The sequence below is a fragment of the Labrus mixtus genome, chromosome 4 (genome assembly GCF_963584025.1).
Source record: "Labrus mixtus chromosome 4, fLabMix1.1, whole genome shotgun sequence".
In the NCBI taxonomy this organism is placed as follows: Eukaryota; Metazoa; Chordata; class Actinopteri; order Labriformes; family Labridae; genus Labrus; species Labrus mixtus.
Genome location: NC_083615.1, coordinates 5,206,084 through 5,232,983, shown reverse-complemented (window position 1 = coordinate 5,232,983; position 26,900 = coordinate 5,206,084). Strand labels below are relative to the sequence as shown.

The following is a 26,900-nucleotide window of genomic DNA, read 5'->3' as shown; positions in this document are numbered from 1 at the left end:
GATTGTTAGTAGCAGATCTTTACTCTTGAACAAATACGAGTCAAAGAGCTTTGGTATGAGCAATTTCCTGTTGTTCGTATACAGCTGAAAGGTTCATATTGGCATCACATAGCAGCGGGCCTGCAGTGTAATGTTCATTTTGACTTTCTTCCTGTCTACCAAGAAACAAAAGTCTGTTTGCAGTTTTTATCATAGATGATGATCAAACAGATGCATCTTGGTTCGTCTGAGTTTATTGTGCAAGACTAAACCAGGCGAGCAAGCATACAGATTTATGGCAATAGAAGTGGATCTGCATGCTGCTAGTGAGAAAGCAAGAGCATCTAAATATGTACATTCAAGTTTTAGACACAAATATTAGAAACTGATCACAACAAGAGATAAGAGTACCACTAATACTCAGACACAGCCAATCAAAACATCAGGAAGTCATTGCACAGGCAAATAAGCCGTAAAGGTTTCATATATTTCATGTTACAAAAATACTAAAATCTGATTTGAGAAGACATTTACATGGTATATTTCCAGGTGTCACCTCCACCAGAAGATGCTTTTTTTTTTTTTTTTTTTAGTATTGAACATAAATGATTGACTCATCAGTAGCATGACTATTATTAAAAACATGATTTCAAAAGAGACAGTGTAGAGGCTTCACAAAGGTGAGTTAAATTTGACACAGACAGCAAGAAGAGGAACTGATCCTGCAAAGGTTGCCCCTATATACACAGAGTAAAGTAGAAATCAACCAGAAACATTTTGAAGACTGTTTTCTATGTATTATCCCGTGTACCAAACCCAAATGGCCAAATACATGACTAAGACTGCATTTATGATATTTCACCCATCCAACATTTCCCCCCCATCACCCTTTACCATCGCACTCCCTGCAACTTTTGAGGAAAACTCCTGCGATATAAAAACATATTTCAGAATTCTGTTTTCGTGGCCTAAATTTGAATCGTCATTCAATAAATACAAAAGAATAATCTGGGACATTATTATTTGACACTTAATGAGTACATTTGATTAACATTAGGATATTGCCTGTGTGAGAAAGATAACATTTAGTAATTATGATGTTTAGCAATCAACAGAATCTAAATAAAATACAAAAAGAACTTGAAAAGTGTAAACCAATTATCTATAACGATCAGAAAATGGTATTAAAAGCGAGTCCAGGTTTCTCAATTTCTAACTTAAAAATTCTCAAGTTAGGTTTGAATTATAGTTTTGAAGGGAAGCACCTGTTTTGTTGAAACTTGAATGAATGCCTTGTTTCATACAGTTATTAGGTGACCAGTCAACAGATGGGCCTCTATTCTGAAAGAAACTCAAAACAGAGTCCACCTAACACTTCTGAATATTACTTGCATCCCTATTGGCATGTCCATGTAATGACCCCCCACTGTGAACTGTGGACGGACAAATTAGTTATAGCTGCCTCAGGCGTCTCTTGCATTGACGCACAAAGAGATGGCCGAAATGGATGGTTGTTAATACGTAGCAGGGATACTTTGGCAGTAGGCTTCACCCTCAACGTTTTTAGATGACCATATTGCCAAATAGCTACCGGTACATCAGACTCTCCTTCACAAATGCTCGCTGTTATAAAAAACAAAAACAAAGAGGAACATCCTCTACTCCTATATCAACACAGACCGCATGTATCTGAGTGTGTGTGAGAACTTGTTCTTTATTACCTGTGTCCAAACCTTTGGATCTTTTACAGAGTTTTAAGGCAGATAAAAATGACTCATATTTGGACGGCTAGACTCCGGGAGAGTGTTCACTCGGATTGAATGTCCTGCAGACAAAGCACAGCTCTCCGTTTCACTGTCATGTAGCTGTGTCTGTTTCACTGCTGCAGCTCTGTGCAGAATTAGTCATTGAGGGTGTGGCCTCCTGGTCCGATTCCCTGACACAAATGACCGCATCGCCACTCACGTTTATGAGACACTGGGCCTGCAGAAGGAACAAAGACAGGAAGATTAAACCGTGGGAAAACAGTTAACTCTGAGGATGTGTATTAATGATATATATTACTTTGTGAGAGTACCTGGTTCTTGTTTGGATTTTCCATAAACACACACTCTTTCATGCTGTAGGAAACCACCGCGTTACCACCAAGGGCTGCTACATGGGCTCGAACCATCGCAAACACCTCTGCTATGAACGAGTGAAGGAAGCCACTGACCCCGCCTTCCTGCAGAGGACAAACACACAAACACAGGTCCAGGTCCACACGTTGCAAAAGCTGATTTTATGGCCTATGCATGTGACCTGTCCTAGTAGTGTTACCTCTCGCAACGAAGTAGTCTCTCTGATAAAGAACATGTTGATGATCCCAAGGTATTTAATGATGCGTGTGCCAGGTAAGAAGGAGAGTGGCGTCATCTTCACCACAGTGACTGAACTGCCGCCGAACGAGCGTGTAGAGCGCAGCGAGCGGGATCGTCCATCAGGCAGCGGACTGGAGCGCTCCAAAGACGAGACTGGATGTTCAGAACAGAGCAGGTCCAAAAAGGGGAATGTGAAACAAAACAAGAAGGGAGAGGAGAGGGGGAAAAAAAGAGAATGGAGAGACCGAAAAAAAAAAACCCTCAAGTATGTTTGAAAAATCATAAGCAGACATGAACTGAAAAGCAGAAAGGAATGTGAATGTGGAATGTGGGTGCAAAAAATGCAACGCTGCTAGCATTTGCACGGACGGACCAACGTGTGTGAACTTGTATGCGAGTCAGTCAGTCGTCTGTGTGTGTGAGGAACATGTGTGACTTGACATGCAGTGTTGTTGATGCACGGTGCCAAGACAATCACTGGGAAAGCATGTGCTGCCGTGCACGGCATGCAGTTGGAGCAAACAGACGAGACAGTTAAACAGTGTCTGCAGACAGACAGACAGACCTGGGCACAGCTGTGTACATTTACATGTGTGTGAATGCAGTCTTTGCAGTAAAGTGAGGCACAGTGCATGAGAGGAATATTGATCTGTTTGCGTTTTTGGAAAGAGGTTTGAGAAATGAAGACGGACAGAGACAGCTATGAGCTAAGCTGGGCACATACACACGAGCCAGAGTGTGAAAGATGCTCCATCATTTTACTGCAATTTTTACCTGAAGTGGCTTTTACATCCATCAAACCAGGAACCTTCAGAGCCACACGTTAGATGGTAGTTCACTTACAGTGCACAGGAGGACTAGAAATCACACCACATCTTACAGAGAAAAGCAGTGCCACCACCCACTCCACTGTGTGTCTCGACCACATGTGATTTGCGCATGTACAGTACACCCTTGCATCCTTAACTCGATTCATTTCTTATTCTTCTCAGCTGCGATCAATTCGCTGATGCCAATGCAGATAAAAATCAAAAAAGAAATCGTGTTACTGTGATCAAAGTGCTTACAGATCAAGCGAAGAACAAGCACGCTGATAGCAACCAAAAAAATCTTATAAAATCACAATCATGGTTACCAAGGCTACAGGCATTTCAAAGCCAAGCTGCTGATTTGCTGATCAATCTGAGGGGCGGTGCTTCAACTTTCACACTCTCGCAAAAATAGCCGGAGCTTGGTGTAAGATGCTCCGCCCTCCCCCCAGCGGCAAGCATGGAGGGCTGTTTGAGCTCACTCGCGCGAGCACGTATGCATTTGTTTGTGTGTGTGTGTACTTTGTTGTGTAAGATTGGTTGTATACGTGTGTTCTGTGTTTGTGAGAGACTGTGTCCTCCTACTTGTCTTAACTGATCCTCGTCTTATGGTGTGAGCTTTCAGCCTAAGCAGCTCTAGCCAGGTGCTGCATCTGTCTGCAAAGGAACCGTAATCAACGGAGGCAGCTGGAGAGAACACACACACGTACACACAAGTACACACACGCATACACACACACGCACGCACACAAAAAGACACAGCCCACACCCAAAACATACATAAACGCAACAACACAACAAGAGAAAAAACAAAAACAAACAGAAAAACAAAATAAAACAAACAGGACACAGTAAAAACGAAAAGAAAAGAACAAAAGTGGATGAGGTTTGGGAGCAGTGCAGGACAACTGTCCGAGACTAAAGGATGAAAAGTCAAAACAGGGCAGTGTAGTAGTTTTGGTAGCAGGGAGATGGTACAGTTGAGAATGGTTGAGGCTTACCTCTAGATGAGATGTTTGAACTCTCTGCGACACCTGTCACACACACACACAGGGAAAGAGACCAAAGTCTGTCCGTGCACTTGACAGAAAAGCAAGAAGAAACCTTTGACCGTTCCGAGGTGGTCACACAGCACTAGGTATTTTGCCTTTCCTAAATCTAATAATGTTCACACACCAAAAAACACCTTCTAGAGTGAGTACTTGCTGGCTTCCTGTTGTTACTGTTCAAGTGAAGGGAGGTATGCTACACCGAGTTAGAAGGATGACATCTCGTCTAGTCAAAAAAACACAACTTCTCACTTTAAGTGCTTTGAAACATCACTATTTATTTACCTTCCGAATGAACCATAACCAGCTGATTGCGGCAGAGCTTTGCAGCTGGAGTGAATAAAGAGACTGTACCTAGAGCATTAGTTGAGGAGATGGGCAATGCCTATTAGTGAGGGGGGGAGGGGGGGGGCTAGAAAAGAGGTCAGAGAGTTATAAAAAATATGTTTAAAGATTACCTGAGATTTTGGATGATGGCTGTGAGTTGGCAAGAGATGAGTCTGCGCACAGCTCCATGGAGAACTGAAGCTGCTCTTCAGTGTCACCAGATCCTAAAGGTAACACAGAGAATCATGAGGCGGCTTTAGCCCGATTTCAAACACAGAAACACAGCCGACGTGATTCTTCTCAAATGGGCTACAACGTTTAGAGGAGCTTCGTCTTGAGAGGATAGTTCTGTTTCCTTACTTCACTAAAACTGGAACAAACTCATAAAAGCATTTTTGTGTTTCTTCTTGCGGTTAAAGGTTTGTTAAATATTGATATTAGCCTATCGAAGCATGGTTACTCCTCAACTACTGGACTCAGAAAATGAGAGAAAAGAATAATACAGATGTACTAATCCGTGTAATTTACTCATCGCTTCGTCAATCATCAAAAAAATTAATTCTGTCTTAAAATGATCTTAAAAAGACCCATGTGAAAATTTGCAGAACTGGGAATTGCATTGACCTTATTTTTGTTTGAGGGTCAACTTTTTCCCCTTTTGTTCTTAGTTTCTGCGATCTCTGTTTTATTTCTAATTCAACTTTAAGTGCTGTGTTGTCTTGATCGGGTCTCCCTGGAAAAATAAAATGTCCACCTCAAGGGACCTCCCGGTAAACAAATGTCGAATAAATAAAATTCACAACTTCCAATTTACTTTCAGCCCGGCAGTGGATCAATATTTATGAGCCCTTGTTGTGGTGCAAGGAAAATGTTGTTTATACAAAGATGTGAAAATATATTTAAACTGCTATAAAAGTGGATTTCCCTAAGACTTAGCAAGCTGCAACTGAAAGTGAGCGATGCTTACAAGGTATCTGTCATCCTTTGTGTAAGAAAAATAAAACAATAAAAATGTCACTGAAACAAGTTATCTCCCCAAACAGGACGGACCTTTGGTGATGGGCTTCTCTGCTGGCTTCTCCTGAGTCTGGTCTTTGTCAAAGGTCATAGCAACTGCTGTCACTGCGACCTGGGAGGATACAGATAAACAGAGGCACAGTTACAGATTAAGAAAAGGTTCTATTTTGACCATCAAGTCTTATCTTGATGCAAAACAATCAGGCAAAGTCGGACATTTCTCACCTGTATAAGTTCGTCTTCTGGCACTGCTACAGTGAAGTTGAGATGACAAAGGCAGCAGGGAATCATCGAGCGCAACTTAAAGTAGAAACTCTGTAACAAACACAGGGAACTGATCTGTATCTCTTCATTCAAAAACACAAACAGAGCAGCAAAAGGCCATAAACGGTGAAACAGTTTCTCATGCCTGTTATAAAAGATAAGAGCAGCACCGCTTGTGTTACTTACCTTTAGCAGATTCTCACAGAGGTCAGTGAAGATCTTGTTCAAGCCTTGGTTTGTAAGGTTTGCATTACTCAGCCTGAAGACCCTCACTGATGTAAACATCTGGAAGATATTAATAGAAACACATATTCATTAAAACATTTTTTTATGTTGGATAATGAGATATAAAGCATGTGCAGCTGCCCACTGTGCATGCATTAAAATGCTCCCACAATATATTACTTCTTTCCTATTAGCTTCTTGAATGCACAGTTTGCTGTGTACGTAAAGGAAGTGACAGTAAATAACGGAGGGTAACCTGAACTCCTGAAGTCCAGGTGTTTATTCCAGGCATGACCTCAGTGTTGCAGCTGTAGAAGCCTAAAGAAAAAAAAAAGTGGGAATTGAAACAAGGATGTTGGAAGCAGATGTATAATAAAGTTATTACCTCGCCTCATTCAGGAGGTTACACACTGAGCATGAGCAGTGTGTGATGAAGTGCCGTCATTGCTGTGGAGTGAGTAGATTGAGAGTACCTGAGGGAGGGGGGGCATCAATGAGGAGGGAGTGGATGTCCTCTACAGCGTCAGTGTCATCAATCTGTGGAAATAAAAGTCAATGCTTACTCTTGTCGCTGGAAATAGTTACATGTGTATTTTTTTTTTAGATACATACCTCCAGGACAAAGGCATCCTTCTTGCCGTGGGAGAGGTCAAGTTCAGACACTTCGTCTGAGCTCTCCGAGTGAGATCGAAAAAGTCTGGATCGGTGTCTCGGCTCGGGAATCGGAGAACCAACCAGTTCCTCGTTCAGCTCCTGCAGGCAAAAAAGAGACACGAGGCCTGATCATGAGAGATGTCAAATTGTTCACCAGAACACCACAGCAGCAGCCCACATCTGCATCTCACATCTGTCTCGCTAGTAAAAAGACTATGTTAATTCACACACACACACACACACTCACTCACTCACTCACTCACTCACTCACTCACTCACTCACTCACTCAAGCATCCAGTCAGCTGCAAATGTTACACACACAGCTGGTGTTAATGTGTATATGAATCTGGAAGAGGAAGGAATGGTACGCTCACACAAACATACACAGGTGAGTGTGAATGGGCGGGGTAGGTGGTCATAATAAATATACAAGAACACAGATACAGTCTACAGTGGGTTGCCCTCTAGAGGTGACTCTGGAGTGGGTTACATATAGTCCCTTTGTCCCAGTTAAGAGCTGTTACACAGTAATAGTCAAAGTAGTGTAGTATTTTTGATTAATACAGTGAAGTATTCATCATGCTTTGCTGTGTCACACAGCTAAAAGTTGCCGCGTTCAGTACCATGTTTATGCCGCAGAACACCTCAGGGTCCAGGGCAAATAATTTCTTTAACGACCAGAGAGAGACAAGAGGGGTAAGTTTATCACGATTCACATAAACACACTACATTTATTGAATAATGTATGATTATGTACAGAATTTTACCACTGGAACAGAGACAACCATAGCCAAAATAATGGACCTGTTTCAAATGTGTTTGTGTAAAAGAATCACAGAGAAAAATACAACCATAATGAAGGGATGGTATGAGGCTGTATGAGGGACGCGTCAATGATAAGTGTGTTGGCCAAAGTCGATGTCTGTGAGCTCTGACTCTTCATCGAGATTGCGGGCACAGAAGCTCAGCTATACATCGCTGCGGTCGGTTGGGACAACTTGTACCATGTTTAGCTAATTTTTTAGAAAAACACAACCCAAGAAACAATGTTGGGTCAAGTGTGTGTTATATAGAGAAAATTCCCAGCGCTTTAATTTTCCATAAGCAAGTAGTCACTTTCTTGGAGCACTATCTTCTTGACACAACACCTACTTGCTCCCAAACCTGCAGCACACTGGTCAGCTGTTCAGGTAAATAATGCATGACTCAACTTGAGGTATAAATAACTCAATTAAGAGCCACAAGTGTATTTATGAAGTTGATAAAGAAAGTCGCTCCACCTTTCCTCTTTCTAGTCCATGTGTGCGCCCTGCAGTCACTGTTACAGGGCTGGACCCAGTGTGTGATGAAAGTAAGAGGTGGGGATTAGATTTGAAATCTGATAATAACTTAAAGACCCAAATTAAAAGTGTAGTTGTTTGAAATTTATAGAAATTGTATTTAATGTACAGAAAAAGATACTGCTTTAATCTGGTATAACTTCCTTTTTTTTAATCACAATATATATTGCAGAAAGAAAAATATAGCTATTACAGCTTTTTCTAATATTGTTCAGCCATAGTTTACACTTATCTGGATTGTCTTTTTAGTTTTTCTTCAATTTAACTAAATTACTTGGAACAAGTTGCTCCGTCTGCAGTGATGTATAGCTGAGCTTCGCCAGCTGGCACACTGTCCGCTCTTTCAGTATAAGAGGCCATGCTGACCTGCACCTCAAAACATTCACTATTGACAAGTACCTCATACAAACCCCACTGACTGAGAGGAACAAATCATAAGTCATTATTATATGTTTGCACTCAAACCCTAAAACATTTTTTGTATGAATACAGTTCCTTAATTTAAAAAAGAGCTACAAAAAAGATGAAAAAATTACAAAACTACAACAAAAAAATAACGAAAGCATTCTATTAAGAGTATTTACTTTTGTGTTCAAGGTTTCATATGGACTATGTTTTCTGTTTTTGGCGAATGGGTGGAGAAAAACACTGCAGAAACTTAACCTGCAGTGATGAATGAGTAACTGGCGGTGCTACACGTGTTGTGCGTCTCACCGGAGGGTTTATTTGATAGAGCTCTTTGTTCTTGGCTATGGTGTCATTGATCCGTTTTTGGATGGTAGAGATATGGTCGTTGCTCAGGTCTCCCGGAGTCTTCCCTGCAATCTGGATGCCCCCTGGTGCAGGCAGGGCTGTCAGGTACACACCTGTAGCGGACTGAATACACACACACACATTTAAATGACAGTGTTGCAGAAAACACACGTATGGCTAATTAAGCTTTTAACTTATGTCTACCTACAGCCAGACCCAGGAGCATATTCTCTCCGACACTGATCTGTATGTGCAAGCCAAACAGAGCGTTCATGCTCCGCAGTTTCAGTTTGTTCATCAGTTGTGTGTGAAGCTCGTACTCCATGAAAGGCAGCATGTTGGAGATGGCTGTTGCATTCACCTCCCCCTGTGCCTTCTTCTTTAGTCGACACAGCCTACAACACAATTAACAACGGCATTTATTTTATGAAAGTCACTTGTGTCTGGCATGAGAGCCTGCATTCTAACACTGGGAAAATATTTTCAGAGGACATAGGTGTGGCTGCTGAATCGGAGAACTTAGGTACCCCTGTCATTTAAAACATCTATGTTGCTATCAGACTTGATATAAAGCATCGAATGTCTTAATCATCTTTTCTATTATTTCAATGTGAAGCATGGCACCCAGCATACCAAATGTTCTTCAATAGTGACAGGGACCGTAAATAACCTCAACTGCAGAACTAACCAGGGCTTTATTCGTGCAGGATTATTGTAAAAGAAAACCTTACTTTCTGGCTCCCTTTCTTAGATTAGCTGGATTTTATTGATACCAAGACTGATATTTTGAGACTTTTCAAAGACTAAATTCTATAGTTTAAGGCATTGTGGTATAAGAAACAGTATATGCTTTATTTGACTTGATTTGATTTGTTTCTCTCAGGTTAAGAAATCATGATATGTGGGGTTTGAACCATTTCACTTTGAGATTATTAACCTGGCCTGGATAAGGCAGCCCTTCCCCGTGACAGATGCTTCTGACGGCAAGTCTATTGTTGTGAACAGCACATCAGGAACCTACAGAAAAACAGGACAATTAATACAGATACTTCATTCTTCTTTTCACCAGGCTGTATTGATTCAATGGACAACCAATGATTTGTAATAAGCCTTTGATTTAGCCAAACATAAAAAATATATTTGAGACCTTTTGTCGTCTGCAGTGGTAACAGTAGGTGAGTTGAGCGGGAAAGGGCATGTTGAGCTCATCATATGGGATGTGACAGAAGCCACAGCTCGGGGGAGACGGCTCCTCAAACCTGGCGAACAAACACACACCATCTGGTATAAGCCTCAATACGATCCTCACTGATACACACTGTACACACATAAAAGGGTCTGTTTGCTCAGTCTCTGAGCCGTGCCAACCTGTGGTCTGCGATTCCAATGTCCAGACAGCCTTCACGCATAAACCGAGGGTTCAGGATGGATGCTGTGCCTGATGCTGACAGGATACACACCTCCTCACTGTGAGGGGGGGGGGGGGGTCAAAAGAGAACAAACAGGGAGAGGATGAGAAAAACAAGAGATGACACCATGTGTGTTTAAGACAAATGGAAACTGGTTTTATTAAAGTGATTTAAAAATGCGAAAAGCAGGCAAAAAGGGATAAAGATGTTGTATTTTCACATGAATGTAAATATGTTTACACACCAGATGCTAGTGCTCTCACTGTAACCCACAACAGCATGGCAACCAAGAGCTTTGGCGTGAGATTTGATCTCCTGGCGGATCTCCTCCCACCAGGCATCACGAGTCTCTGGCTCATCTGAAAAACACAAAATCCTGAAATCAAACAGCTTTCAAAAAAATAAGAATAGATTGGCTAAATAATCAAAACTCTAAACAGTGCATTAATAAAACTAAAAACATGCTAACAGGAAATCTGAAAGTTTGTGACTAGGAGTGTGCGATATATATTGTATAAGATAATATCTTAGTTGTTGTCTTTTTGATGTGCGAAACAATATTGAGTAGGTCACTCATTTTGCAAAATACAATCAAAACACGCCTTCAAAGTCCACACATTCAGTAGCTGCCTGCAAGGCTGAAGTTAAAAAAAATGAGTAAAAAAAACAGCGCCAGAAGACAAAACACAAACACCACCAGCCTCGAAAATCAACGTTGTTACATTTAATTGCTAGACGCTGCTCATCCTGACTCGCATCAAGGCGTTTTGGCTTTGAAAAGATGGATCTGAATCTGCAGACTATGTCCGAAAGCGGTTGACGTTAAAGACAGTTCGACAAATAACTTATTTCACCAATCTACAAATTAACCATCGCACAGAATATGAAGAATATGAAAAGCTTTGGGGGGGGGGGGGGGGGGGGGGGTGAGTGGTCGACCACGACCGACAAGCTAAGGTATCAGCAAAGCAAAAACACACTCAGAAAACTTTGGCAAAGTCATTCAACAAGCGTACCTTATAACAAGAAGGGCAACAGAAATAACAAACGCTGTCACCAATTACACTGCAAAGGATATGGCTCCATTTCAAACGTTTGATTAGGATGTTTTCAAAAAACTTGTTACTACTTTGAACCCAGGTTACATGCCGTCTAGTCTAGTTTAAAATGCTAACGTAATAGTTTTTGTTGGTCTTGGTGCAATATTTTACAAAGTAAATCCTGTAGGACACTTTGAAATGGTTTACTCATACTTGATCTGTTTCGTTTCAACACTTGCTCTGGTGATTTCTGGTTTGTTTTATTATGTTTACTTGAGTGATTAAGTCTTAAGTTAATAAATAAGGCGAATTTTTCTTTAAAAAGTTCTTTTCGATAGAGCTCAACTGATTAATCCACCAGGCCGATATTAGAATATCAAATGACTATCGTATCGACTTATTCTGTCGCAGATATGCGCCCATATGACTAGATTTATTTACCGGTCAAATAGCATTTCATTTGATTATTTTTACACTAGCAGTTCTCTTTCACCAGCAGAGGGCGCTATGTGGATTACAAAATGCATCATCACTCTTCAGAGTTTCAAAGGTTATTTTCCAGTTGAGTGACCATCTAGTCTACATTACGCTGTATATCTTTTCTACAAGTGTTTGATAACGGAGGGATCAACACATTAAATGTGTATATCTATTTATACAGATCGAACATAGATCAAAGAAATATATCATCCAATGTATCCATATCAGATATTTTTTCTCCCCACTATTGATATCGGTATTGGCGCCAAATATCCCATATCGGTCGGGCCCTAGTTCTTGATAATGTCTCTGACAACATCCAATATATTATTAGCGAGAGCAAACTAGTACAATACAAAACTTTTACTAACACAAGTTGTTGTTTTTTTTAACATATAGTCAATTATCGTTATCGGCAAAATCCACAAAATTATCGAGGTGTTTTTTTTTTGTTTTTTTTGTCAATATCGCACACCCCTGTTTGTGACTAATAATGAGTGTAACCTGACAGCTTAGATTTACCAGAAGAAAAAAAACAGACTACATAAATTACAGTTTGTGTTTTGTGATGGTTTATGGGTTAAATGGTGAATCAAAGCAAGCAAAAACCAACTAGAAGTTTGTGATACAAAGTGACAATGAGAATGATGTCATGAGAGATGGAGAATGATGATGATGAAGGCAAAGTCAATGGGTAGGTGTATGTTTCTACATGGTGTCTCACTCTCTACTCTACAACTCCTTTCAGCCAGCCGCACTGAGAGAAAGGATGCAGGTGACTTATAAATTTAGGCTTTTAGTGCATTTTTCACTTTTGTGGTCTGATTCTAGAAAGAAAATCTGGTTAAATAGTAAAATACATACAAAACACATTTGTAAAAGTTACTACCCTGGTGAAAAGGTTTTAAATTCAAGAGGATTGAGCCTTCATCATATTACAGCTTAACCATGGGTGTGTTTCAATAGGCTCATGAGGACTGCTCCAATACCACCTCTGTTTTATTAACATTGTTCAGGAGAGCCAGTTCTGAACTCATTGGTTTGCTAGTTCTTAGTCACAGAACCAAAAAAAAAAAAGATTAGCTAGATTCGGGTATTGAGCTGTACCCCATGACTCCCTGGGAGGGCCACATGCTAACAGAGCTCACAAAGAAAGATCAACTCAAATGCTGAGGGTTAAAAAGGTGAAGAAATGAATGTGGGGGAAATCAAAGGGAGATCAACTGAGTGGATGAAGAATAATGATTAATGGTCAGGCATCAGGGCCCACAAAGTGGGTTCCTTTAAACCAGAAGCAGCATGTCACGCAGGCACAGGCTCACCAACGTGCACGCTCATGACCATGTGCTCATGGGCAGAGAAGGGCCATATTCATTCACCAGAGTCCATCAAATCTAGTCTAGTTTTGGAGTTTTAGAATACTGAGTGCAATCACATTTCCTTCTTTCCCCATCTCACACCTTTTCTTCCATCCCCAATCTATTTTTTAAAAATTTCCCTCAACTCATCCAATCAGCCTGCTTTCCATGCATCCATCCATCCCTCCTTCCCAATCACTCTCAGTATGAATACGGCCCAGTGAGTCAGGGTTGCACATGCCAGATCAGTGGCTCTTTGTCACAGAGTAAACCTCCTAAACCTCCTCCGGTCTAGACAGGTTTGGCCTTGATGCCGATTGAGAAAGCGGTAGAACAGCGACGGGACAACATTAGGGCAGAGCTGCAGCTCTGCTGTGCAGCAGGATGAGCTGGGTGGGGGGGGGGCAGGGGAGCCAGGCAAGGCTGGATGAGGTGGGGTGGGGACTCAGCGCATGCTCAACTCAGCTCAGCACACACTCACACAGATTAGAGAGGGGAGGGTGGCAGCTCAGTAATTTGTGACTTTTCATAGATCACACTATCCAGTTTGGGATTCATTTGTTTGAGGATATTTGGATCATCTGATGTTTGATGTTAAATGTCAGTACTGGGTGCCTCACTGAGCTGCCACCATTCCTTGGGTGAGAGCAGAAAAAGGGGGGGAAATACCTGCGGTGACACTATTCCAGTCTAGCAGTTTGTATGAGCGCGTGTTACCCAAGGCTGGGCCAGAACACACCGTTAGTACAGAAAAGAGAGAAAAAGAAAAGAAGAGACAGTCTAACAACCAAGCACAGCACAACAGCAGCACTTCACTTTTACTATGCATGGAGGACACCACTTCACGGTTACTTTGAAAAGACACTATATTCAGGTAAAAAGCTACTGGCCTTGACAACATCTTTAAAAGACTTAAGGAGCAATGCAACTATATAACACAAAAAAGAAGCATGCAGTAGCAGTCTAACTAATTTATGATCTGTACTCTTCAAAAAGGTGCAAGAAAACCAAAATGGATCATGTAAATCTATAAATTTGTAAAGCGGTTGTTTTTAAATGTAATTGTTAAAGTTACTACCTATGATCAAGATAGTGGAACTGCGTGAAACAATGGAGAACGTATTGCATTCACTCAGAGTGCATAAAACAAATAAACATGTACCACTGGCAAACACTCCACATGGCACCTTTTATGTTTCTCTCAGGTTGATATAAGCCCTATTAAGACTCCCAATAGGAAGTTACAAGCTCTGTTCAGATTGCGTTTCCGCAACAGCACCGTAACTAAGCTGAGCCGTCATTACGTCTTTGTACATCATGTTGCAGTGTAAAATTGGTGTTCAAGTCTGTAGAATTCACATTAAGTTTTGGCGTTGCAGGAGCACGGCACAGCGGGGAGCTCCACATACACATACTGCTCTTCCCCGCTGACTCTGCTGATCCTGCCTTGTCCATGTCACGCCTCTGTTACTACCCCTGATACCCCACTCTGTAGGTGTGGACACTGCAGGATTTTACACTGCTGCATTCTGTTAATATGTTGTTGCATGGTCTTAATGCGTAATGTCGCTGGAGATGCATTATGGCGCTGTATAGCTGAATTGCACGATGAAAAGGCTATAGTCATTTATCTTAAAGCAACAGTGAACACGGCTCTCCTCAGAACGATTTATAACTATGCGCAAACCTAAAGCGATTTGGATTGCTGATCCCCCCTTAAGTCCCTCTGTGAAGAACCCTGCTTATCCTAACCCAGTCAAGATTCATCAGTGAAGCCCTAATATAAGGCTCCCAACTGAATTTACAAAGCCTAAGAGCTTCAACAGGTAGATAAGAGGCCTAATTATCAAACATCTGATTACCTTACAGTTGAATAATTTCCACAAACCAATCAAGCTACAATTAAGACACATCAGTTTTTTTCACAGAATGACTGAATTTGACTTAATTGAAAATAATAAATCTTAAACATATTTTCCCATGAGTCTTTCTCAATTAGTGAAAACATTCCTGATTCTGTCAGAAAATATTTTCTCGAAAGAAATTGCAATCAAGTTGAACTTTGCGCCCTTAACATTTCACCTCAGTTCATCCCACAGGCCTATCATAGCGTTCACAAAACGACTTAATGAAAGAACAAGACAGAATGCCTCTGACCATGGCTGTTTCTTGCACAGATGTACAGAAGTCCACAGGACACACACAACATGTAAGGATAAGGATATTACTGATGCAGGGATTAGAAGCCTCTTGAAATCTCAGAGAGACAGAGAGCATTAATACAACATCAAAGTAATGCACCACAGCACCACCTGCAGCAAACAACACACAACAGAAGCAGCAGGCAACAGACTTGAGCCATGCACCACTATTGCAGCTTCACCTCTAGGGGGCAGCACCACAGCACACAACAAAACTGTGACCAGAGCATATACACATAATATACACACACACACACACACACACTCACAGCCTCACATGACCAGCACAGACTAGACATTACACTAAGCCAGTCAGTCAAACCGAGGTGAAAGTTGCCCCGATCCATGAACATTTTTGACACTGTCCTAACTTCATGCTAAAAGTGTTGACCGGGAACAGCTTTCACCCGCTTTAGGACTCCCACATTACTGATGTCTGAACATAATTGTTTCTAAACAATCAAACAGGTTGGCACTGGGGACCATACACAGGAGAACTGTTCATCAACACAAGAGAAAATGGGCAGCATAAACTAACAAGCCACTTGCAACAAGACCGGACACTAACACAACAACTGTAGGAGGAGAAACTCACTCGTGTAATTGCACAGGACTTTAGATAAACTGCACTTTTGGACTATGTTTGTGCATGCTCAACTCACCAGGGTTGTGTATACGGTCCAGCAATTTGACAGAGCGAGCGCTGACCACTCCACCAACATGAACCAGAAAACCAGGCGGGAAAGACGTCAAGGTGAAGAAGGGGAACTCCTGCAGATGAAAAGACAGAACCAGTCACTGACAGTAGGGGAAGATATATTTTGTCCTATGTGCATTTGCTGCTTGAGGTCTAAACTGTCATAGTGTTTGAGTTGAAAGTTTGAACTCATGATCTATTTGGGCCTCTATGACTATAACAAGTAAAATATATGGATTTCAAATACATTTTTTTAAAATATACAGCACTAGAGAATAATAACAATAATAATGTTACTAACTCTAAACTGTCTGTGTTGGTGTATAGGAAATGTGATGGCTTTAATATACCTGTTTCCATTAGTCCTACAAACTCTGTTACTGTATCTTTGACTTCTGTGTCTAAACATATGGTAGCTAACATTGTCAGGAAAATTGCCAACATGCAGCAAGGATCGACAGTAATTGCGCCCCCCACACCTCGCCATGCAAGATTTACCCCCCACTCAATACATTCCAGCCTACACAAACTCAGGAGCATTTGAAATAGATCTGGAAGTGACTGAGGAAGCATATGATTAATACATCCTTTATATTTTGGTGATTTATTCAATCCTTTCAAATCTATATAAATGCATTAAATAGACTTAAGAGTTGATAGTAAAGAAAACTCTCACACACACACACACACACACACACACACACAAACACACACAAACACACACAGTCCTGGCTGAGGATCAGGACTCTGTTTTTCATGCTCCTCTCTGTCCATTTAAAGAACAGATGGTCCTCTGTGGCCAGTCAAACAATGTGATGCACATTCATGCAGTCGCTGACACGAGGAGCTAGAAATTCTTGGGACTGCTTGCATCTCTCTTATCTCTTCCTTTTAGGTTAAGTGATGACCACCTTAAAAGAAAAACCTGAGGGGTATTGGGATTTCCAACCATGCAGATATATGTGATGAGAAGAAATCAGGTGGAACTACCACTTCTTTCCTTCTTGTCCAGTACACCAGGAAGGAAGATGGTCAATTATTTGACTGACGGCTCTTCTCATCGGAGCAAAGGCGCAAGAATCATGAGATGGGGTGAGCGTGCTCATTCTACGTTGCAGTCAGAAGGGAGGGAGATGATTGACACAATTTACCAGATGGCAAACACACACAGTCGCAAGCCCCTTCACGCATAAAGGGAACTCAAACTCCTAGCCTCCAGCCCCTCCGCCTTACATGTCTGCAAGTCTATTAGGGGAGTGGTGGGCGCAAGGCAAACACACAAACAGTCACAAGGACTTAGTGCCATGTTGCTCAACCCAGCCGTCCCCTTCGAGATCTACACACAGCAGAGGAGAGGTGGGGTTGGGAGTTGATTCAGACTTGGTGGTGGCCATTGGCTGGTCAGGGAGTTAGGGGGAAATGTGAAGAGACAGTGTGTCACACTGATGGGACATACCCCGGTGTTTATTAATAACCCAGAGGAGGACGCTCCCTGAGTGGCATAAGTAATCAAGAGGACAAAGAAAGGGAACATTACTTGCTCTTACACAAACCCACTCCCTATTAAACACCCCCCCAAGTGTAGATTTGTGATAATATTTATGAAGAAACAAGCAGTGTGAAAAGTAGTGTGTGACAATTAGTAACTGTAAGCCCTTTGTGTAAAATTCACTGAAACTCAGGCTTGCTTTTGCAGTGTTAAATATCAGAACATTAAAGCAAGTGTGGAAATACACGAGTGAGCATGTGTGATTGTCCAGTGTCATCGTACCCTCTGCTCGAGAGCTGTCTGCGTCTGTTGTCTTAGCAGGGCCTTCAGAGGCCCCGCTTCCTTGCCGACGCTGCCCCCACTGCCCATTCCTGATCACAGAGGAGAGTCTGGCTTCAGTTGACACATTTTGAACACACAGGTCAATGGAGCAGAAATCCAGGAAAACTGTCAGTTTATTATTTCAATGCATAAGTGAACAGTTACAAAACTAACTTTATAATCACCCTTACCTATTCTTTATATTTTCATTATGACATTTAGACCTGGCTTAAGTTTGGGTCATTCTTACATGTCAAACCACATGCTTAGGTAGCAGAATCCTTAGAAGTGAACTCTGGGTAATCACACCATGCATGTGAGTAATTTCTCCTGAGAACACAAGTCAACTTGTTCCAGGTGTGACTTGTCCTACTGCTGACTCAATATTCTAAAGAGGCGCCAACGCGACACTGTTTTGAAGTTGTTACTTGATGACACACAGCAGTCCTACTGTACCGGGGGCTGCCAGCAGCAGGTCCTCTGAGAAGGACAAATTCTTTTTCAGCAAGGCCGAGTCTGAGCGGATGGTGGATAGAGGGGGCGGGGTGGCGGCTGTGGGGACAGAGCCTTTAACACAGCTCACTGAGCCAGAACCAGGAAGGGGCAAAGTGCATGTTGAGAGGGCGGGGGAGCTAGGGCAGAGGAAGATCCCAGGCCTGCGTCTCACTGACTGGGAGACCTCTATCCAGCGGGAAACAGAAGGAGGGTGCAAGACAAAAACAGATGCATTGAGAATGGAAAGGCAGAACAATAAGGACAGAGGTTAAAAGGACAATGACAGAGAAGGTGGAGGAGGAAGTGACAAGAGAGAAAAGGGGACAATAGCAAAGAAGAAGAAAAGCCTGATGAATTTGAATTGTCATTATTTTTCACTTTATTCTCAGCAGGACATTATGTGTGTGCTGGATGTGGGAGCAGAGAGAGTCGAAGACTTTACAGTAGCTAATATATTATTAAGGCTATAACACTATATGCAGTAGGAGAGGACCCCGGCTTTCAGTGTGTATTAAAAGTGTCTTTATAATGTCCCATCCCATGTGCAGTCCATCCTCCTTTACTTGTGTAACTGCTGCAGCCTCTGTTAACCAACAACTATGTGACCAAACACTTTATAAATCAGAAATATGATACATTGCTCCTGAGGGCACATGTTGTATTTTGTCTTATATTTGATTTTGTTTTGATTTCATATTTTCAAACAGGAGATGTTATTCCTTTCTGTTTGCATAATTTTGTTAAATTTTTCTTTTTTTTTTGTTTAATGTTTCCTACAGGCTGTATCGACTATCTCAGGTATTCCTACATAACACAAAATGGAACAAACTGTAGCTTGCCTTACTGTCGGTTCTGAAGAAATTAGAGAAACCTAGAAATATGCATCTGGGACGTTTTGTTACTTTTCGCCTGTTGAACTGAACTCACAGGGCGCGCCCAGTTGCCTCGTACCGTGTTGAAGCACGATCGCCCCCCTCCCCAGTCCCCCTGGCTTGCACACACACTGCTCCAGGCCCAACAGGGTATAGTTCAGCGCTTAAAGATCATCGCTAAAGTGTATGTCATCCAAGAGGGACAGTAAAAACAAACACAATGTTCGGTTAACATTTTAACATTTAAGGGGGCTTGATTGTTTCACGACTTCCAGCTCATGCAACATGAAAGAACATTTCGGGCAGCTGTCAAATAGTGGCCATAAACCGTATGATAGCGGAACAGTGAAACTTCTCTAGTCTAACAATGGAGAACTCAGAGAACATGACTTCAACGTTACTGACTTTATGGCTTATTTTGAGTCGTTTTGTTCAGATACGGCCCTCTTACGATCCTGGGTTTCTTGATTAAACCACGTTCCTGTGCTGTGCTTGTGCATGAGCAACCATATGGTGCAAAAGCACACTTCTACCAAACTTGCCAGGGCCAAGGAGGTGCATAATGTTTGAGCACAGCACTGAGCACTCACAGTGGTCAAACGTGTTTGGGCACTGTACGGATTGCCTAGTGTGAATGCTCACTTATCGAACTGTGACCCCAAAACCAAGGTACGACCCAACCGTGACCTCTGCAAATAGTTAGCAGGCTATACTGCTATCAAGGTCTGCTTGGTGACTATTTCTCCAGCTAGGGAAACTACATTAGTGGGCCCAACATCAGTCCTAAGACAATAAGAGATAAGGGCAAGGTCTGCAGCTCTGCTAAAATAGGTATGTAAAGGATGATGATAGACAAGGTGACACAAATTAGTGATAGGAATGGGAGAATACAGGATATTTTAAAAGAAGAAGAGAGAGAACTGGCAAAAAGATGAGAGAGAAGCGTGAAAAATAATAAAAGTAGAGAAGGAAAACAAGAAAGGAGGTCGCCTTCTGGGTTTTCTGGTCCTCTCCAGGACTGTTCTTCAGTTAAGATTTTGCTGAACCTGCATTAAAATGAGTCATCAAGGCGCCCTTGGAAGTAGAGTTTCACCAACCTTACCTTTACCTCAATGATTAACCAAAATATGACCTTGGATCAACAACAGCCCCTCATGAGACACAGTGCTTCTTAGACCAAAACAACAAGGGGACAAAACTAATACAGAGATCTGGTGTGTCTTCAAATCATTAAGCAGCTTTTTCTACATAAGCAGAAAGATTGTTTTCATTAGAGAGAAACAAGAAGACACACCAGACCACTGAGGACGAGATGGAGGATGGGACCAAGCTTAATAAGTATTTACAAAAGGGTTGTAATAAAAAAAAAAGTTAAACTTAACCATGAAAACATGTAAAATAACAGAAAAATAAATGAAAGAAAATGTCAAAAACCACCACTGGAGTAGCACCACAATGGAGTTAAGGGAAGGGAGGGATGAGAATGGGAAAGGGGGATGGGGGGGGGCAGGTCACATGTTCTTACCCGTCTTGGGCGTCAAACTGAGGTCTGTGTCTGATGATGAGGACTGGCGGCTGCATGGCTTGGAGGGAGAGAAGGGGGGGGGAGGAGAGGAGGAGGAGGTGGGGAGGGCTCTGAAAGGGGTTGGCGGGCCAGAGGATGAGAGCAGGTCCTCCCCAAATACCGGCCTGCCAGGAGAACATGACACACACACACACACACACACGTCAGTCACCACCTCACCCTCGCAGCATGTGTGTTTGTGTGTGTGTGTGTGTGTGTGTGTGTGTGTGTGTGTGTGTGTGCATATATGGGAGTGAGTCAGGGTTGCCGTCAAAGTGGGAAGTTGTCTGCTTTAATGTGGATGTGATTTTTGTGTGTGTGCTTTGGGTGAGATGTGTTTGAGGTGCTACGGATGGCTGGAGAACCAAAAAAAAAAAAAAAAAAAAGCAAGCTTGGAAAGCAAATAATGACATTAACACAAAACAAACACACAGACACACGTAACTAAAGAAAGCAACACGGCAAAAGACGAGGGATAGACTCAACAAGGATGATGAGCTGAAGCATGTGTCCCAGAAGAGTGAAGGAAAAAAAAAAAAAAAAAAAAAAGAGGTGACCAAGATCACAGGCCATCTGTGCTAAAGCCACACCTTAAACCCTTTTTTGCTGCAAACAGCAAGTACAGCAAGAAAAAGTGCAGACTGGTGCAGCAGGGAACTTGTCTGCCAACCCAGGTGGAGGATGTTATATAAGAGTCTGTCTTCTTTGTTTTGATGCCTTTTCCTCCACCTCTGCTTGACCGTAACCCTCCAGACTCCAGCAAAAAATATATTTGCTTTTCTCTATCCATAAAATTATCATCCTCTACTTCTCCTACTTTATATCTATTCCCTGTGTCTATATCCCTTCCCTGCCTCTGCGTACCGGTGAAGATGAGAGTGGGAACAGAGACAGAGAAGTTCTGGGACAGTCTCTGGGAGCTGCAGGCTGAATGCACGGGGCTGTTGTGGGTGGAGCGGCATCCGTGGGCAAGGGGAGACCTGGGCCAATCAGCACACAGAGAGAGAGGAAGACAAGAGGACCAATTTGGACACAAGCGGCAAGAAACGTCCCAATCCAAATGTAGCCAGGGAGGGAGAAAGAGACGCATACAAGAACCAAGACCACAATATTGCAACAGAGTGAAAAGGGAGACAAAAAAAAAGAAAAAAGAAAAATGTTTTTACTCCCTGTCTTTGCCCATATTTTTCAATTCAAAGCCATGTGATAGCAGCAGGTAGCTCATGCACAGCTGTAAGCTAAATATTTCAGTCTCCCACAGAAGGGATGCAAACACCATAAATAATACCCAAACAGGCACAAGGACAAACTGAATGTATAGTGCTTTAGACAATAATTCAGCCCCTTGGACATTTCCACATTTTACAACGTCTTAGAATTCTAATAGATTTCAGAGTTTCCCACAGAATGACAGAATACCTGTTGCGTCGAGAGGAGGGGGGGCTCATTGTTCACAAAAGATTTCAATTGGGGCGCTGGTAGTCTAGTGGTAAGTGCGCGTGTCCCATGTACAGAGGCAAGCAGACTACCCGGGTTTGAATCCCTATCTCTAAATAAAGGCATAAAATCTCTAAAATAAAACTTTACAACAACAAAAAAAAAGACTATCATCTTGCTTCCCTCAACTTTCTCTCCTCTTAATGCACCCAGCTGGTCTCGCCACGCTCTCTGCCATTATGTGTCCTCCTCACCTATGACTATCTTTATCTGCAATCAGTAAGTTTAATGAAGTTGCCTAAACAACAAGGCAACCCATTTTTAAATGTTCCACTAGCGATTCCACTAGCAGAGCATCAGGAGGTTCACATTAAACATGAGATGACGCACCACAATCAATGCATTTAAGAGACATAATAGCGGACGTCTCTCTCTCTCTTTCTCTCTACCTGCAGAGCATACAGAGGCTACACACCAGGTATAAAGCGAGTGCAGATCGTCTATTACTTTATCGATCTGAGATGGTGATCATATACCGATAAAAAAGTCTATTTGTGGGAAAGACTTGACTTAATGGGGCTCTTTACCATTTGATTAAAAAACAAAAGCAGTCCAAAAAGCAGACAGCTGTTTGTTGCCAAGTTAGCCAGAGAGCAATTGGTAGTACCTGATCTTAGTTAAGAGTAATCCAAGAAAACAAACAGAAGCTTTCAATTTGTTACCCCAATCAAATCCATTTGAACTTGCAGTTGTAACATGTGTTAAGGTCAAGGGTTTGAATAATTATGCACCACACTGTGATTTTCTACAAAAATTTACCCAGATAAAAAGCACCTAATTTCAACAGAAAGAGAAACAAGACCATGAACGAAAAACAGTTTTTGAAATGGATTAATTGTTGAAAGAAATCAAAACATTTAGTTTCAACTTCTAAAAAAAGAATCTGCTGCTTTCCTTCAAAAAAAGGTAAAATCAAAGACAATTAAGAAATCTGTTTTTTTACAGTCGAATAATTTGATGAAAGAAAAAATTATTAATGAATTGAAGTCTGCTATCTGTTGTATTTAATTTAAATAGGTAATAAAGATAGTTATAGTTCATGGATCAGAGAAGTGTACTAGTTAGTTGAGATGCTGAATACTGTCAACAAATAATAAAAGTTGTGCCATCTAACGTTTAATTTATTTATAAAGCCAATAATCAATAACACATTAACTGACTGAGTTTATGTTCCTTCAAAATGTTCAGTAACTACTTCAAATTTAGAGAGCAATTAAGCTTAAAAATATTTCTATGCATTAATATGCATAGAAATATTTTTTATTAGCTGTATAATTTAATGAAAACAATCTTTTTGTCTTATAATTCCATTAACAGGAAGGGCATCAACGTCTTCAACAAACTGTGGTTACATACCGCTGACACAGAATATAGTGTATAAATGCAGATAAGAGGCACACATGCACTCAGCCGTAGTTATGATGGATGACGGCACGAGCTAATCACTCAATGGCCAAAACAAAGTCCTGAAGCATACTTGTAGAAGCACAGTAGAATTAATGTTAGCTCGATACTAAAGGATGTGACACTAGAACATGCAGATGCTATGCAAAAAAAAAAAACATGCAAGAGAAGATAAAAGAGCAGACAAAGAAGGTGGTGGGGTTGAGGGTGGCTGTGTGTGTACTGTACATGTGTGTGTCTCAGGATATGTTGTGTGCTATTATTTCCATGATGCAATAATGCAATTATGTGACACACAACCTACAAAGGGGAATCAAAGATACTGAGACACACACAGGAGTAACTGCGAGCTACACTTTACACAGGCACAGCATACAATACATTTAGCCCCCACACGCTCTCCCTCTCCTGCACACACATCATCTTTCCCCCATTCTCGCAAGCTATATTGGCAGTGAAACGCCACATTAAAAGAGGCAGGGTCCATGCTTGTGTTGGTGCTTCATACTCACTCCTTTACGTCCTTGGAAGGGGAATTGCAGGCATTGGAAGCAGGGGCTGTGTTAGGGTGTGTATGTGTGTTGGTGTTGGGAGCACTTCCTGAGCTGAGTTTGTCCAGTGTGCAGGCTGTACCTATGGCCCGGACCACCAGCCCAGACTCTCCCTCCAGATCAAAACACTGCAGGTAGCCCACCACTGCATTCCCGCCCATCTCCAGCACCTTGAGCCCTATTTTCCTCTGCAGCTCTCCTATAAAAGAGGTAAAACACAGATTGACAAATAAAAGGGTTCAATTCGGTAAGACTACATTGATTTTGCTGCACACCCAACATGAAGAGAATCAGTGAATTTTCTTACCTGACATAAGAGAGATGAGTCTCTGACGGGCCTCGTTTGACGCCCGAGGAGTTCTAATACGGTCAATCCACTGGTACTCTGGATCTTCATTCACCACAAGTTCCTCCACAAACCCGTGCACCATCGCCGCCCGATAGCACCTTGGAATAGATGTGGCTACCACAGACAATAAAACACCACACAGAGTGTTATTCCTTGTTTGGCACCGAAACATACACAGTTCATCAAAGGAAAAGATGCCTTGTCTATTGGCGCCCTCATTAAGCGTCTGAACCAAACAAAGAATTGTGAACCAAAAGTGAAGTTAGACATACTGCAAAAGAACTTGACCCCACAGGAAGACTGTCTGAATCGGTTCAAGTCGTTAAACAGCTCCACTTTGACGAGGACGTTGATCTCCCCTCTGATACCTAAAGAAAATGACAGAAGGAATGCATTATAATAAGGAATGAAAGATAAAGAAACTGTGCAATAATCCCAGTGAGATAAGTTTATTCATGTACCATGGATGGTATCATATATTGGAAACCAGCCAGAGATGACAGAGGCAGCCTCAGTGCACAGCAGCGGGTCAATGTCAATGTAAACTTTCCCTATGGCATCGTTAGCACTGTAAGTGTCGTGGTCCAACACAGTAACCTGCAACGGCTCATCCTGCAAGTCCTCGTCATCAACCTACACGGCAAGAGAATAACAGGGAAATAAGACAGAAGGGAGCAGTGATAATAGTGTTAGAAATGCTGGAATTAAATTAATTTTCTGGACATTTTGTGATGCATTTAAATAAAGCTACCACTACCTTTAATGCTTAAAAACAAAAGTTTAGGCGCATTTTACCTCAAATTTGAACCATTCTGAGTTCCATTGTGGATTGAGAGACTTTGGAAAGACATCAGTTTTGAAAGTTGTGTTTCCAAACTTAACCTGATGAATAAGAGTCAAAGTCAAAGTCAACTTCATTGTCAATTTCAAAATATGCCAGACATACAGTGGAATCGAAATTGCGTTTGTCTCCGTCCCACGGTGCAATACAACCAAAATAAGATAAAATAAAATAAGGTAAAATAAGATAAAATAAAATAAGGTAAAATAAGATAAAATAAAATAAGGCAAAATAGATAAAATAAAATACGGTAAAATAAGATAAAATAAAATAAGGTAAAATAAAATAAAAATAAAATAAGGTAAAAATAAAATAAGGTAAAATAGATAAAATAAAATAAGGTAAAATAAGATCAAATAAAATAAGATCAATAATATTTACAGTAATAAATTCTAAATAGTGCAAAAGGTACAAAACAAAATGGTAAAGAAAATAAAATGTAAAGAAAAAGTAAACTTGAAATGTGCAGTAAACTGAGTGTACTTTTGAATAGATAGCTTCAGAGTTATTAGTCCAGAGTTCTTGGTGGCAAACGGGAAGAGACACAACACGCATCTATTAATATGGTGTTACAGATATTAATAATTAAGATTTAAAAGAAAATACACTCACCTCTACAAAAGCATCAGTGAGGTCACTGGCTCTGTCCATCACAGGCAAGTGGCGCCCTGCCACAATTTTGGCTTTCAATTTACCTGGCATGGTTCACCTGAGATGTTCTGGAAACAAATGACACCAGAACCAACATTATATATATATATATATATATATATATATATATATATTACAGACTTAAAAATGACAATAAACTGCTGCTGCCACTAACAGACTGACAAGTGGGCCTCTTCATTACACAGACATATGTTAGTGACAACATGGAGAGCCCATTCCTCTGTTTACATGCTCACTAGCTAACTAATAACGAGTTCCCTGCTTCTATTTTATCTCAAAATAGCTTATCGACTCGGGTTTGTAATTAGCTATTGAACTGGTGCTCATGAACGCAGCACCAGATTATAGCTAGATTATGTTAGCAGAGTAAAGCTAGCATCAAAAGCCACTTAACTGCACTGCAGTCAGAACCTCCTTAGCTCTACCTGATCGGCCATGTTTTTTTTTTTTTACAATCACGCCAACACCTATGTACTAAGCAAATCATCTTTGCCACTTCCAGTGCAACCCAGTTTCATGCTTACCAGTGCTACAAAACAAACAGGTATCTGTCAAAACAGGCTCGTTTTACTCGGACACTGTTGACAGATAACCGCTCGTCTGACCTCCGTGTCTCTCCCATAACACGATCGTGTTCCTCATAAACCAAGCAGGAAAAGTGTCGCCAAAGCCAGATAAATGTGTGTATATTAGCTGCTAAAGTAAATGACTTTACGACCTGCTTATTTAATCGTTATTGGACATGCTGATATTCAACCCGTGAGGCCAATAGCTAACATTAGCCCGGTAGGAGTGCAGCGCATGATGAATGAGTTTTCAAGCAGGGTAAGTGTGTGCTGCCTTCACGTACAACTCGGAAGTTTGTAACCTCCCCATAGGAAT

General features: G+C 41.4%; 1 protein-coding gene across 6 annotated transcripts; it reads right to left on the bottom strand.

Moving 5' to 3' along the window:
• On the bottom strand, positions 1 to 26,857 carry c2cd5 (C2 calcium dependent domain containing 5). 6 transcript variants are annotated; one of them, XM_061035285.1, is made up of 30 exons: positions 26,543 to 26,857; positions 25,959 to 26,065; positions 25,301 to 25,387; positions 24,967 to 25,138; positions 24,778 to 24,873; positions 24,464 to 24,619; positions 24,118 to 24,355; positions 20,666 to 20,829; positions 18,230 to 18,454; positions 17,735 to 17,823; positions 15,929 to 16,037; positions 10,432 to 10,546; positions 10,147 to 10,245; positions 9,926 to 10,037; positions 9,716 to 9,795; positions 8,987 to 9,173; positions 8,740 to 8,901; positions 7,309 to 7,353; positions 6,643 to 6,783; positions 6,504 to 6,567; positions 6,287 to 6,348; positions 5,992 to 6,090; positions 5,767 to 5,856; positions 5,575 to 5,653; positions 4,656 to 4,748; positions 4,150 to 4,182; positions 3,734 to 3,835; positions 2,299 to 2,492; positions 2,057 to 2,203; positions 1 to 1,962 (listed from the first exon to the last, which is right to left on the bottom strand). In XM_061035285.1, the coding sequence occupies exons 2-30, from the start codon at positions 26,046 to 26,048 to the stop codon at positions 1,837 to 1,839; spliced, it is 3,456 nt and encodes a 1,151-aa protein (XP_060891268.1). In that variant the 5' UTR covers positions 26,049 to 26,065; positions 26,543 to 26,857; the 3' UTR covers positions 1 to 1,836. The 6 variants fall into 6 exon arrangements, with proteins under 6 accessions (XP_060891268.1, XP_060891269.1, XP_060891272.1 ...); XM_061035286.1 differs by having other exon boundaries at positions 3,734 to 3,805; XM_061035289.1 differs by lacking the exon at positions 3,734 to 3,835.
• Positions 26,858 to 26,900: the final 43 nt, after the last annotated feature.

Coding starts and splice junctions, on each gene's coding strand:
- c2cd5 (XM_061035285.1), bottom strand. CDS start 26,048: ATGCCAGGTAAATTGAAAGCCAAAATTGTGGCAGGGCGCCACTTGCCT. Junction 25,388..25,958: donor TCACTGATGCTTTTGTAGAG/GTGAGTGTATTT, acceptor CTTATTCATCAG/GTTAAGTTTGGAAACACAAC. Junction 10,547..15,928: donor GGACCGTATACACAACCCTG/GTGAGTTGAGCA, acceptor TGTGTTTTTCAG/ATGAGCCAGAGACTCGTGAT.